The sequence below is a fragment of the Apus apus genome, chromosome 3, assembly GCF_020740795.1.
Source record: "Apus apus isolate bApuApu2 chromosome 3, bApuApu2.pri.cur, whole genome shotgun sequence".
Classification (NCBI taxonomy): domain Eukaryota; kingdom Metazoa; phylum Chordata; class Aves; order Apodiformes; family Apodidae; genus Apus; species Apus apus.
This window is the reverse complement of record NC_067284.1, coordinates 3,338,553-3,351,792: the sequence shown is the minus strand read 5'-3', so window position 1 is coordinate 3,351,792 and position 13,240 is coordinate 3,338,553. Positions and strand designations below refer to the sequence as shown.

General features: G+C 43.6%; 1 protein-coding gene across 2 annotated transcripts in view; it reads left to right on the top strand.

Annotated features, from left to right (window-relative positions):
• SOBP (sine oculis binding protein homolog) overlaps positions 1 to 13,240 on the top strand; it is a 120,433-nt gene that overhangs the window by 21,115 nt on the left and 86,078 nt on the right. For both annotated transcript variants that reach the window (XM_051613099.1, XM_051613098.1), the window contains exon 4: positions 3,857 to 4,008. In XM_051613099.1, the coding sequence (XP_051469059.1) occupies positions 3,857 to 4,008 (152 nt within the window). The remainder of the gene's footprint in view (positions 1 to 3,856; positions 4,009 to 13,240) is intronic.

Sequence of the window (13,240 nt, the reverse complement as noted above, 5' to 3'; positions counted from 1 at the left end):
CTTACAAGACAGAGTCTGGGAAAGAGTGAGAGGAATCTTATCCTGAATGGAAGATTTTAATTTACTGGGTTTGGATTATTCCAGTTTGTGTTTAGCAAAAGACAGTGATCAAATCACCAGCCTTTGGCTTTCCTTATTTCACACAATCATAGAATCATTAAGGTTGGAAGGGAGCTTAAAGATCATCCAGTTCCAACCCCCCTGCCATGAGCAGGGAAACACCAGACCAGGCTACACAAAACCTCGTCCAACCTGGCCTTAAAAACCTCCAGGGATGGGGCATCAACAACCTCCCTGGGCAACCCATCCCAGTTCCTCACTACACTTAGAGTGAAGTTAATTAATTATAGTATTTTTTTTCTAAGTTATTGCTGTGGTTTGTAATGGTAGAAATACACAGACCATTGCTTTTCTGTTAATGTTGCTCTTTCGGTCACTAAGCTTAAAACACTGCAATGAAAACATCCCTATTTGTTACTTTCACAACTTCTGCTCAGGTCTCTGCTGCAACCAGTGTCAAGAAGGAAAGCACATGATTAGGTTTGGACCTTTATCATTGTCCCCAGCTGCCATCCACACCTACAAGCCACAGGACATGGCTCTGGTCCCTTTCTCTGCCATTCTTGGCTTCACTTGAATCTAAAAGAAAAGGATTGGTTCTAGAGCAAGTCTTCCTGCCACTGGGCTGCACAGGGCTCTTGGTGGTGGTTCATAGGGCTATAATCACATGATACTGGGTGTTTGATTTTTTTTTTTTCACCTGATGAATGAATTGCATTACAAGACATAAAACATCTACATGGGCAAACCTGCACCTGAGGGAGCAAGGGTGACTTAAAAGTGAAGTGTTAGTGCCCTGTTGCAGGAAGTGCATGCTCTGAAATACTGTTGTTTCCTGGCTGCTTCTCGTGCTGTTCCCAGCTTTTGTAGCCATGTTCTGGAGTCTTTTAAATGGAAGAGGCATCTCGTTTTATTATTACAGTTGCTATTAAAAAGACTATGTTGTATATGACCATTCTTTGACCACTGTGGGTGAAGGGAGTAGAAGAGAGAAATAATTCCAAGTTCTTGATATTCAGGCAGACTCTTTCTCTCCCTTTCTCCCTTCCTTCTTTCAAAATGCTGAACATTTTGACTACTACTGATGAGGCTTTCTGGATATCAGCTGTCCTTTCCTGGAGGTGCAAACAGCAGCTGGAAGTAGTTTCTGGACCATTCTCTGCTGTTTCATTCATGATCAGGTCACAAGGGCTGTTTCAGAGGACTCCCTGTGTGGTGGAGGTGAGGTTCAGCTGGCCAGGGCATGGGAAGACAAGAACTTGGCAGAATAGGTGCCTCTCCCTCTCCTCAGGGTCATAGAGGAAGTCTTTGGCAGGAGGAGGTGGATTGACCTTTACTGTCCTGTGTAACCTCCTGCTGAGAGGTGTGTCATGCATCTTTTCCTTGTAAGCAGGTGTTGCTATTGGGATGCTGTGTAACTGAAAATGGACAGGGGTGTGGTCTTTTCCATCACCCATGGGAGACAGTTGGTGGGTGTCAGGGAACAGGGAGTCCAGTGGTAGCTGTGGTGCTTCCCCTGTGAAGCTGTACATGGAGCCTGTGAGAATCCCACTGGTGGACCTCTGTGCTCCTCCTTAAAACTTCTGCCTCAGAGGAGCCAACCTGTTTGCAAAAGAGGTACCCCAGCACCTATTTTGCCAATAAAGTCTTTTTCAGCTCTGTAATTTTATTTTTTCATTGATGACAAGCTACTTTCACCAGAAGTGAAGGCTATTATGCAGGTATCACTGATAGATCTTCTGTTTTCCAGAGATAAAACATTTCTTATCAGTAGGAGTGTAGATTTTCCTGTTATCTGGAAAAAGAGCTTGCCATCTGTTTCCTTTGGTTCATAGGATCTTCTGTTGTCCTGATACATTCCGAGGGGCAAGTTCAGTCTGTAAGGAATTGCTTTATTATGGTGCAAAAGTAGCTGAATCAGGACCAAAAAAAAAAGCTTGGTACTTTAAATGGCTTGGGATAAAAATGGTGGGATGTGCTGGATCAGGGAGCATCCTGGCCAAGACTGGTCTGAAGAGAAAGCTGTGACAGCACCCTGTGCTCCTGTGCTGAGACACAACCAGCCCCAGGACAGGCCTCTTCACCCTGTAGGTGGCTGGTGATCATTTTGGCCAAGTTATTTTGATTTCCCTTGATGTTCGGTGTATGAAAGCATTTATGTTATTGGCCAATCTCACTCTCAAGGGTAAGTGATAAAATGCATTAAACCCAAATCTGTCTTATAACTTCACCTAAAGTCTTATAACTTAAGTGTAGGTTTAAAGGCAGACAGCCTGATTAAAACTAAAAGGTCATTGCTTTACATTGTACAATTTTATTTGTGGCTATAAATCATAATACAATTTGTGGAAGGGAAAAAAAAAAGTTATTAAACTGGCAATATTTATTTGGTTAAGGTGAATAAAATGCAGCATGTAGGTCTGAGTTATGATGGCCAGGGCAAGGAGCCAAATCACTCTGCTAAAAATTAGTTTGCCAATAATTTTACAGAACGATGACAGCGTAGCTTCAAAAACAAATCCTTTATAGGGAAATGGGATGGCTGCATGACAGACTCTCTGAGCTATGAATTCTCCACAGCTCATGGCCCAGGAACTACTTTAACTATCAGTCTTTGGGGATTTTTTTATTTTCCAGAAGTTAGGCAGTGGCTGCTGTCTGTAACTGAAGGTCACACTGTGTCGTAGACTGGACATCAGAACTGAAGAACTCTTGGGTTTTAAGTCTAGAAAGATTCCTGCTAACCTACTGTCTTGATCTGTTTAGGAGACTTAACTATTCACTGTCCCCATCTGTGAAGGTGGGGTGGGAATGGTGACCACACAAGGATGTTGCTAGCATTTTAGTGATAAGCCCTGAGGTTTTTTTCTCATGGCAGAAGGTATCCAGGCCACATTCCTAACACATGTTACTGAAGAGCTCCAAAGAAACTTAGGAACTCCCTCTGACTGATGAGCATAAAGACTGGAAAATAACCTGGCAGACTTCACCACAGGGCTGTGTCTTCCTTCTTGCTTGAGTCTGTGTTTCTCTGACTACTCTATTCACACAAGAGCTCCCTGTTTTGTGCACTAATCACCACTCACTAGTGGTGAGACCCTGGCCCAGGTTGCCCAGGGAAGCTGTGGCTGCCCCATCCCTGGCAGTGTTGAAGGGCAGGTTGGATGGGGCTTGGAGCAACCTGGTCTGGTGGGAGGTGTCCCTGCCCATGCAGGGGGGTTGGAACTGGATGAGCTTTAATGTCTTTTCCAACTCAAACTGTTCTATGATTCTATGATTTCGAAGCAACACCGAGAAGGGGGTATTTCATGTTCCTTCTTAGTTGGAAGAGGGACCTTGTTAGTGACCTGCCTTGGTGCAGAACCTTCTGGGTGTGTTTTATCACTGGATTGCTGAGCAGAACATCTCAGGGGCTCATTACAACAGACTATTAGTAACAAGAACAAAGCAGCAATGCTCATTAAGCCTCTGGTCTTGGTTACTCATTTAATACAGATTTGTGCGCTCTTCAACGTGCTAAAAAGCTCTCGAGGTTTCCAGAGCTTTTCAGCAATGCACCATTTTTTAAGCTAATCATCTTTTCCAGCCATCTTAGAAGCTTTGCCAGTCTGCTCAGCCTGGCTGGCACAGGTCACTGGCTGCCTGAGGACGGAGCTGGTGGTCACAGGCAGGCACAGACAGTGAGGATTTAGAAACAGGATGAAGCTGTGCTGCTTTTATCTAAGAGTGGGTGTGCAGATGTCTGAGGAAGGTGTTTGCATCTCGTGTAAACATTGTTCTTATATTTTTGTTGTAGAAGATGATGTGTCAAATGTACAAATAATGTGTGCCTGGTGCCAGAAAGTTGGAATCAAGCGCTATTCCCTGAGTATGGGAAGTGAAGTGAAATGCTTCTGCAGCGAGAAGTGCTTTGCAGCTTGCCGAAGAGCCTATTTCAAGAGAAACAAGGTAAGAGAAATAAGGAAAGATAACCTACGTAGCCTTAGCTTTAATCAAGCCCAGCCTGCATCTCATTTAGCACCTTATAGAAGCTCTTTTCTTTGGTTTTCTCTGTTTCACCGAGTCCCTCCACTTTCCATCTGTATTGTCTGTTGGACTGTCAGCCCTTTACTAACCCTGTTTCTTTCAGTTTCCTTCAGCCTGACACTTGGGTTTTGTGAGTCAGGGAATTGAAAAAACTAATAAGCAGTAACATAAAAGTCACAATTTGGCCTTAGAGTCCCAGGATACTTGCTGCATAGACAAAACCAAGAGGGAGACTAATGAAAATATAGCAGAAGAGGGCTATGTATGACAGTGTCACAAAGTCCCGTGGCATTGGGGTCATGGCTAGTGGGTAAATGCTTTTAGGGCCTAAGTCTGACTCCCATCACCATAGCAGATGTCTTCCCACTGCTGCTCGTGAGCTCTAGTTTCATTCTCTTAAAGTGTAGAACTCATAAGAGTTGGGGTGTTCAGCCTGGAGAAGAGAAGGCTCCAGGGAGACCTTAGAGCACCTTCCAGTGCCTGAAGGGGCTCCAGGAAAGCTGGGGAGGGGCTTGGGACAAGGGCAGGGAGGGAGAGGACAAGGGGGGATGGATGAAAACTGGAGGAGGGGAGATTGAGGTGAGACATGAGGAGGAAATTCTGGAGTGTGAGGGTGGTGAGAGCCTGGCCCAGGTTGCCCAGGGAAGCTGTGGCTGCCCCATCCCTGGCAGTGTTGAAGGGCAGGTTGGATGGGGCTTGGAGCAACCTGGTCTGGTGGGAGGTGTCCCTGCCCATGCAGGGGGTTGGAACTGGGTGATCTTGAAGGTCCCTTCCAACCCAAACCATTCTGTGATTCTAGGATTCTATCATTGCTGCAAAATTCAGACCCGATGCAGGTTTTGGGTTGGGGCAAGCAATGTTAGAACATCTAGAGTAGCGTGAAAACCCCTCCTACTCAATTTAAATTTAACTCTGTCTAAAATTAGAACACATTCCTAATATTGAGTGTCTACAAAATTTGCTGTAATCACTGAAGTACAGTGCCTGAAAATGCCCTCTAGGTTACTTCAGCAGCTGTTCCTGCAGCAGAACGTGTGATATTTCATTTAAAGAAAAATAACGAAGGAATGCACTGGCATTTTTACTTGTTGAAAAAAGTAGCTGTGTCCTTTTAGTGCTTAATATTGTGAGTCTTTGGGTAGCCTTTATTGTCTTAGAAACATTTATTATTCATAAAACCCATTAGGTTTTAGTTTTCTAAATTATGCCATTTTCCCTAACACTACAGAATGTTCAAAGCTCGTCAAGTTCCAGCTGAATTCAGGTCTCTAAATCTGGTCTTTTACGTCTGTGGTAATAACAAATAAGTACATAGGAATCCTAGATGCAACATGCAATGTGAGAGCAAATTGGCCTCCTTTATAAATTTGGGTCACATCATCCTGCCAAAAAAAAAAAACAAACCAAAAAGGGGGGAAAAAATGCCTGAAGAATTAGGTTGCAAAAGTCAGTAGAGTGGAATTTTAGTGGCAGTCTTGGAGAATCAAGCTCATCGTGTCTACTGGAGCAGATGGTCAAGTTAAAGTCATGTGAATCTTCTTGTGAGGAGTGGTGTTTACATCCTTTTAGTCTAGAAAAAGTGTAAAGGAGGGAAGTGCATCCCCCTTAGATGCTCCTCATTGGAAAACTAGTTTTCATGGATGTATGTGCACACACAGGTGTGTTTATGTGTGTGCAGTTGGATGTGCCTTGCAACGTGTAAGACACTCTGGAGTGGCAGGATCCAGATCACCTGCAGCTGGTGCTCCCATGACTTTCAGTCACAAATGTACATGGGTAAGATAGCTCATGGTAGTGGAGGCATTGTCAGTGATCCTAGTGAGGTGGTCCTGTGTGTCCAGCAGTGAGGAGTACCGGCTCATTTGGGAAGCCTTGGGGAGGCAGATGAAAGAACAACCAGTTCATGGTGGATTCTCCCTCATCTTAGATCCTGAAGTGGGAGGTTTTAGATCCCTTACTAAATACAAATAAATACATGTTAACATAATGCATAGGTGTACTTCAGCCATCTGCTAACCCGTGAGTAGTAGGGTTCAGTAATATTTTATGGCCATGAATTAAATCAGTCAGGAAATATATGAGGAAGTTCTTTTTAACCTGACCTACAATTTATTATCCATGTGCTTTGTTGGAGGTCTCCTTGTCCTTATGTTATGAGAAAGGATGAATTAGAGCATCTAATTCCCTCTGATTCCCTTTCCTACACCTCTGTTAGCTTCTTATAGAAGCTGAAAGATGCTGAATATTTCCATCCAGAAAGCTCTCTGTATTAAATATTTTGTATATACCTAAATAACAATAGATTTCCTGATTTTTATTATATCATATAATATACCATCATATATACCATCATATCCCAGTGAAACATCCTATTCTTCACTAAAGAGGTTGCAAATTAACAACATGTCATATGGGAGGACTTGTCAAAACGGGACAAATCCCATATAATTGATAAAGTGTTGGTTGCTACATTGGCTCCCCTTCAGAGCTAAGCCAGTGGGTCAAATTTTCTTCCTCTTTGCACCTGTGGCATCTGGAATGGCACAGGATCTGACCCAGCAGGGGAGATCTGGAGCTGCCTTTGTATTTATGGCATTAGATGATCCGAGGATAGAAAATGTAGGAAATGCTGCTGTTGAATTAAGACAGGTAGAGCAGAATTCAGCAGCCCCTCGTGCTTCTTATTTTGCACTTCACTGGTTAGTGGTGGAGGCTTGAGGCACAAGATCAAAGGAGAAAACTGCAATAGTTTCAGATTTAACCACTGACCTTTAATGTCTTATTACTAGTCCAACAGCTTACCTGCTTTCTTCATGAGCCTGGTGCTTATTTCTGTAGTTGAGAAGTTCTGCCACTCTACACTTCTTGATTTTCAAACAGAGAAGTAAAAATAGTCTCATTTCACCTGCCCTATGGATGTTCTAAACAGCAGATCTCTGCAACAATAAAGCCTTGTGTTACCTTAGATATGTACAGCTGCTGTGTTGCTGGGAGCTGATAGGACTTTGTGGTCACTGCATTTAAGGCTTGGATTTCCTAATGGGTTCTGTGAAGCAGTCTTCCCTCCCTCCTCTAGAGAAGAAGTGCTGTAATAAGCACTTGCTTAAAATGTTTAAACAGTAAGGAATAAGTCATCACTAATGTCTCAAAAGGACACTAAGTGATGCTGCAAATTACCCATCCCTAAACGCCAGTCGATGCCTTCAGAATCAGGAATTTTTGTCATCATCCTGACAACAAAATCCTCTCCCACACCCAAGGGGAATGCATGCTGAAGTGGTGCATGCCTACACATTCCCAGCTGGGAGAAGGCTTGACATGAGACCACCTGGAAGTGCCCCAGAGAGCAGAGAAAAGTGCTCCAAAAAGCCCCACCTTGGGTGGGCACCGACTGCTCCCAACCTCCACCTCCTTCCCTGCCTGCTTCTGCTGTAGGTTTAGCAAGACCCTGCTGGCCTCAAGGGTATTTGAACCCAAGCAGTTTAGTCAGAGGTCCACATCAGTCCTTCCTGCCTTTTGTCCCAGGGGAGCTGGGTCTGTTGGTGCTCCAGAAGCTGTGCCCCTGCATCCATACGTAGCCAGGGTTGTCAAGATCCTTCATGGCTGGGATGGGGAATTTGGAAGGAGAAAGACCTGCATGATTTTCAGTTGCTTTTCTCATAAGAAATGCAGTTTTTGCCCCAGACATCCTGCAGTCATGACCATTTAAAATTATTTGTATTAGCAACCATGCTTTGTGAGAATAAAAAAAATGAGATATCCAAACATTTTAATGGATCTTCCCACAGAATGTAGTTTTATCTAAATTACTGGAAATAAAGGAAGAAAAAAAATGGGGTTTTCACCCCTTTAGGCAAAGACTGAAGTGTTTTGACTATGACCAATTTGGATAAAAGCTAAAAAAACCACCACCACTTCCAAGGAAAAATAACATCTGAATTCCTGCTCCTGTTTGGTCTAGTATGGATAGTCAGAGACCTGTAATGAACTAGTGGATAATTATAACCTGTTGTGCGTTATCATACCAATTAAAAGGAAATGTTGCAGGAAAAGGGAGCATTTCATACGAACATTTGTAATTGAGGATCTAAGATTTGAAGCTGTTCTGACACTTCCTTCCTTAGAGATTTAATTTTATAGGCCAACTAATATAAAGTTAAGTACCAAAGAGGCACATAAGGGCAAGAAGCACTAGACCACCAAGTTTCAGAGTATTAAATTTAAGGGGAACGATTGGATTCGTAATTGGATCCAGTGAGTTTGAAGCCTGAAAAGATTAATTTTGAAATTAAGTTTATTGACTCAATGGGTCAGAAAGCAATTTTATTATGACCAAATAGCCCAATCTAGAATGAGGACTGCATTCATAGAGGTTATAGGCTCTGTTCACAGATATATTAAAGAATAATTTACTTGATTTGACTAAGATACCAGAGACAAAGTGACTGCAAGGTTGGCAGGCAGTGTTTTATACTTGACCTTGTTGCTGTTTCACACAGCCTCCCAGTCATGAAAAAAGATGATAGATGTCTTTGTTTACAGTGCAATCAAATTTCATTCATACCAACAAACAAAAAGGCATCAATCAAAAAGCAAGAGAAAACTGCTCTTTAGCACCATGAAGAAGAAAACAATGCTGGCTCTTTTCTCCCCATGCAGGACAGTGATGGGCAGCACCGTGTACCAGTCAGTAGTCCAGACATGCACTGTGTTTTGTGCTCTTTTATCTCACCTCCGTAGCAAGAATAACTGTGAGCAACCAAACAGTTCTGTTGCATTAGAGAATTCCTTACATTTTCAAGTTCTATTTAAAGACAAAGTGTTCACAACACCCGTACTCCCTAGTATGCCTTTGTGCTCCTGCCTGAATAGGTTCCTGTTAATTAGTATGTATCACTGTGTGATTAATATGGACATGCATATACAAACACATACTAAAAACTGGGAGTAAGCAGAAGCTATCATTCCCCCAAACTATTACCAAGGGTTGTCAGAGAAAGTTATCTTGATTTCAAGCTTAATTGTGCAGCCTAACAATGCATAAGAAACGTTTAACACGCTCCCTGTTAAGACAATGCAAAAAAGAAAAAAAAAAAGCAAAGTTGCTTCCTTCTCATTCTTATGCACCTGCAAAATTTAATTTGTAAAATGATCATGATTCTTGGAAATTTGGAAAATTGCTTAGAGCAGCTTGATGCAAAGAATGCTGCTGACACAAATGTTTACCTGTGCGTTTGTGTGTGTTCACACCTCCATGTGTGTGCACATCTCCGGGTCTGCCTGCATGTATTGGCCACAGAAGCCAATGAATAAGGTTTCTTGCAAATGGTTGAAGGTAGGAGGGAAAAGACAACAAACATCTCCATAGCTATGGTTGCTCTGTTGAGGTGTCAGTGAGTGCTGAGGGCTGAATGCAGGTGAGACGTCAGGTCTGCAGAGGAAACGGTTCAAGCCTGGGGAGCAATTGCAAATTTCTTTGAGGAACCATCTGAAGAAAGAGGGGGAAGGAAAATATCCTCCCTCAGAGGTTGTTTTTAAAGTTTGTGGAGGATAGAAGGCCACAGACAGTGACCAAGAATCTGGAATAGATAGTGAGCTATAAAGCAAATCCCTAGTTGTGCAAGAGATCGGGGGCATCAGTCAAAAAGGAGAAGAGTCGGCATCATTGTCTGGCTGTCATCAGCTGGCCTTTTTACTTACTGGATACTGAACCCAGAAATCTCATAAAACTCCTTCCCTAAACCAAAGCTGGGATGTTTGATGATTAGAAGAGGCAAATGAATTTCCAAATTAACCTACTGAGACCATCAGTCAGAATATCTAACTGCTCATCCACACCAAGGCGAGGCGTATTAGCATTGCTAACGATGGAATGCATCAGCACCTGACTGATGCCACCAGTGACTTAATGAAGGGATCTGGCAAACCCAGCATGCTTGTCACTTTGCAAACTCAATGGACATTTTACTGTCCATCTGCTGCCATTTAATACTATAAATTTGAATCAAATTCCCATTGTCTGAATTACTAGCAGGTATCCAATCCAATTAAAAGGCGTGTTCACTTTTAATTTTAACCACCATGTCCCATTACACCAGTCGTGTTGCATTCTGGCTGCTTTGGTTTATATCAAGATGAATATGCTAATTACAGCTGGAGAATCTGCTGCCTCTTGGACAACAGGAATTTTATTCAAACAAAGCAACCAGTTTACAAGAGGTGTCCTTGCATCAGTTCTGGACAGCTTCAGCTATTCCGTCTCTCCTTGCCAGACTGGAGGTTTTGTTTACAGAATCACAAAATCATCATGGTTGGAAAGGACCTCTGAGATCACCAAGTCCAACCATCAATGCAGAAAAACCCCCAAACAACCACACACAACCACACACACTCCACCAAGAAGCACCCACAGAAAAACCAAACCTACAACCTGGGCCACTAGAGCATACCCTGAGGTGCCACATCTACACATTTCTTGAATACCTCCAGGGATGGTGACTCCACCACCTCCCTGGGCAGCTGTTCCAGTGCCTGACCACTCTTGCAGTAAAGAAATTCTTCCTAACATCCAATCTAAACCTCTCCTGGCACAACTTCAGGCCATTTCCTCTGGTCCTGTCATTATTCACCTGGGAGCAGAGCCCAACTCCCACCTCCCTGCAACCTCCTCTCAGGCAGCTGCAGAGGGCAATGAGGTCTCCCCTCAGCCTCCTCTTCTCCAGACTAAACACCCCCAGCTCCCTCAGCCTCTCCTCACAGGACTTGTTCTCCAGCCCTTCCCCAGCTTGGTGTCTCTCCTCTGGACACGCTCCAGCCCCTCCATGTCCTTCCTGCAGTGAGGGGCCCAGAACTGCCCCCAGGGCTGGAGCTGCAGCCCCACCAGTGCCAGCACAGGGCACCAGCACCTCCCTGCTCCTGCTGGACACACCATTCCTGATCCAGGCCAGGATGGGGCTGGTGTCCTTGCCCACCTGGGCACACGATGGCTCATGCCAACCAGTTGTCACCCAGCACCCCCAGGTCCCTCTCTGCTGGGCAGCTCTCCAGCCACTGCTCCCCAAGCCTGTAGCATTGCCTGGGGTTTTTGTGACCAAAGTGCAGGACCTGACACCAGACATACAGACATTACAGCAAAACACCACTAATTGCATTAGGACTTGACTAGAAAGGCTTTTAAGGTTTTCACACACGAGGTGTATGCAGCTTAGACCAATGATTTGGATCTAAATAGGTGTTAACGTCACTTGGATATTGCAGATGTGCAAGAAATTGCTGCCTACCAGAATGAGTAAGGAAAAAGTGTAGCCAGTAGCTATTTTTCTGGAGGTTACTGGGGTGCTTTACTGAAGTCTTAAATAACTTAGGATGAATTTTTGATGGGGAGAGGGAGACACTAGGGGAAAAAAACAGACGTTTTGCTCTGTTGAAAAGTGTGGTGAGAGAGTAGGGTGTGTATCCAGAATGTTTTTACATCACCAAGGGATTTGTGCCTGAAGAGTTCAAATGCATAACAATGATGCATTCAGAAAATGAGCAGAAATAATACATGTGGGTGCTTAACTTTACCTCTGAACCCCTTTGGCCCCAACCTATGTGAGCTGTGCAGTCACTGAAATAAATGTTGCCTTTCCCTACTTCCCCACCTCGGTTGAGGTTATTTTCTATTACCCCACGTTGCCTTGGGGCTGTTCTCCACAGCCCTGTATGAAATGAGGCACCTTCCAGCTTTGTTTCCATGTGATCAGCACAGAATGAGCATCCTGAACAGTCTTTTTTCTGATGAAAACTTCGGGTAGATCTCCAGAGTGAATCTAATTTGCACAGATTATGTTTGGTGCCACCTTTCCCTTTCCTAACGAACACATCAATCATTAATCCTAATAGGAGCTGGGCAAATAATGAAATGCATATTAAATAATATGTTTGCTCAAAAATATCATGACATTTGAATTAATTATTCCCTTAATGCATCTGTTCACTTCTCAGTCAGCTCATTAACTTGGGGAAATATTGAAAAAGGAGCTCGAGTATTTTTTTCACTCTATATATTTTTATTTTAAAAACAAAATTAAGCAAATATGGTTTTCAAAAATATGTTTGGATTGGAAATAAGATTTTGAATGACACTCTTGGTACACACTCCTGAAAGGATGTATGGAATATTCCAATTCACCACATAGGATAATGGGGTGAAATTCTGCCCAGGCAGGGGACCACGGTGGGCAGCAGTAGGAAACCTGAGGGGCCCAGGTGAAGGTGGGAGGTCATTTCTAGTCCTGAAGTTTCCCAGGAGCACACGTTGCCACCACATTTCTCTAGTGGTGAAGTCACTTGTGCAGGTGAGGCAGCAGCATTTCTTCTAGGCTGATAATCTGTATTTCATTACTCTCTTAGTCTTCCCAAGTGATGACTTCCCTCCCCACCACACCCAGAAATCTTGGGACAAATTCAAGGATGAGGCTGAGTCAGAGTAAATCACATCATGTATCTTTTGACCCCTTCTAGGTAGGAAAGTTGACTCCCTTTTAGGTTTAGCAAACATTTGCTGGTTTACGGGGAGACCGAAGAAACTCTTACACACAGTAACCTTGAATCTTGCCTCGTGAGTCTAAATGAGGCTGGGAGAGGCCAACTGGGTATAATTTATGAGCTGCTTGACGAACAGGAAAATCTACTACCAGGAATTGTTGGTGAGAATCAGCTTCTCTCTGCACATCAAGCCATCCTCGATGCACAAGTGTTAAACTTGCTGGCAGAACGAGGTGGGGTTTATAGGGAAAAAGTCTGAAAATGTCAGATATCTTTCCTGTAGAAAATAATTTCTGCAATAATAACAGACAGTTTGCTGGCCAGCTGAGTCCCGTGCCGGGCTGATCTGTGTCAAAAAACCCCAAGCATTTACAACTCGCCCATTTGAATTTAAATTGGGCTGCAAGTAAAGGTGTGTTGCATGTTGGCAGCCTGGATGCAATGCTCTCTCTGTAGTAAATGTAGTAATCTGTTTAATAATTTTTAGGAACAGTCATAAAGTATCTGATGGTTTTGGGGGTGGGAGGCTTGTGCATGGCTTCAGATGGGTTTGGTTTATTTAATCTCCTGCCTAAGAAGCAGGAGGCCCTGGTCCATGTGGAGGCGCTGGTGGAGATGCTCAGGC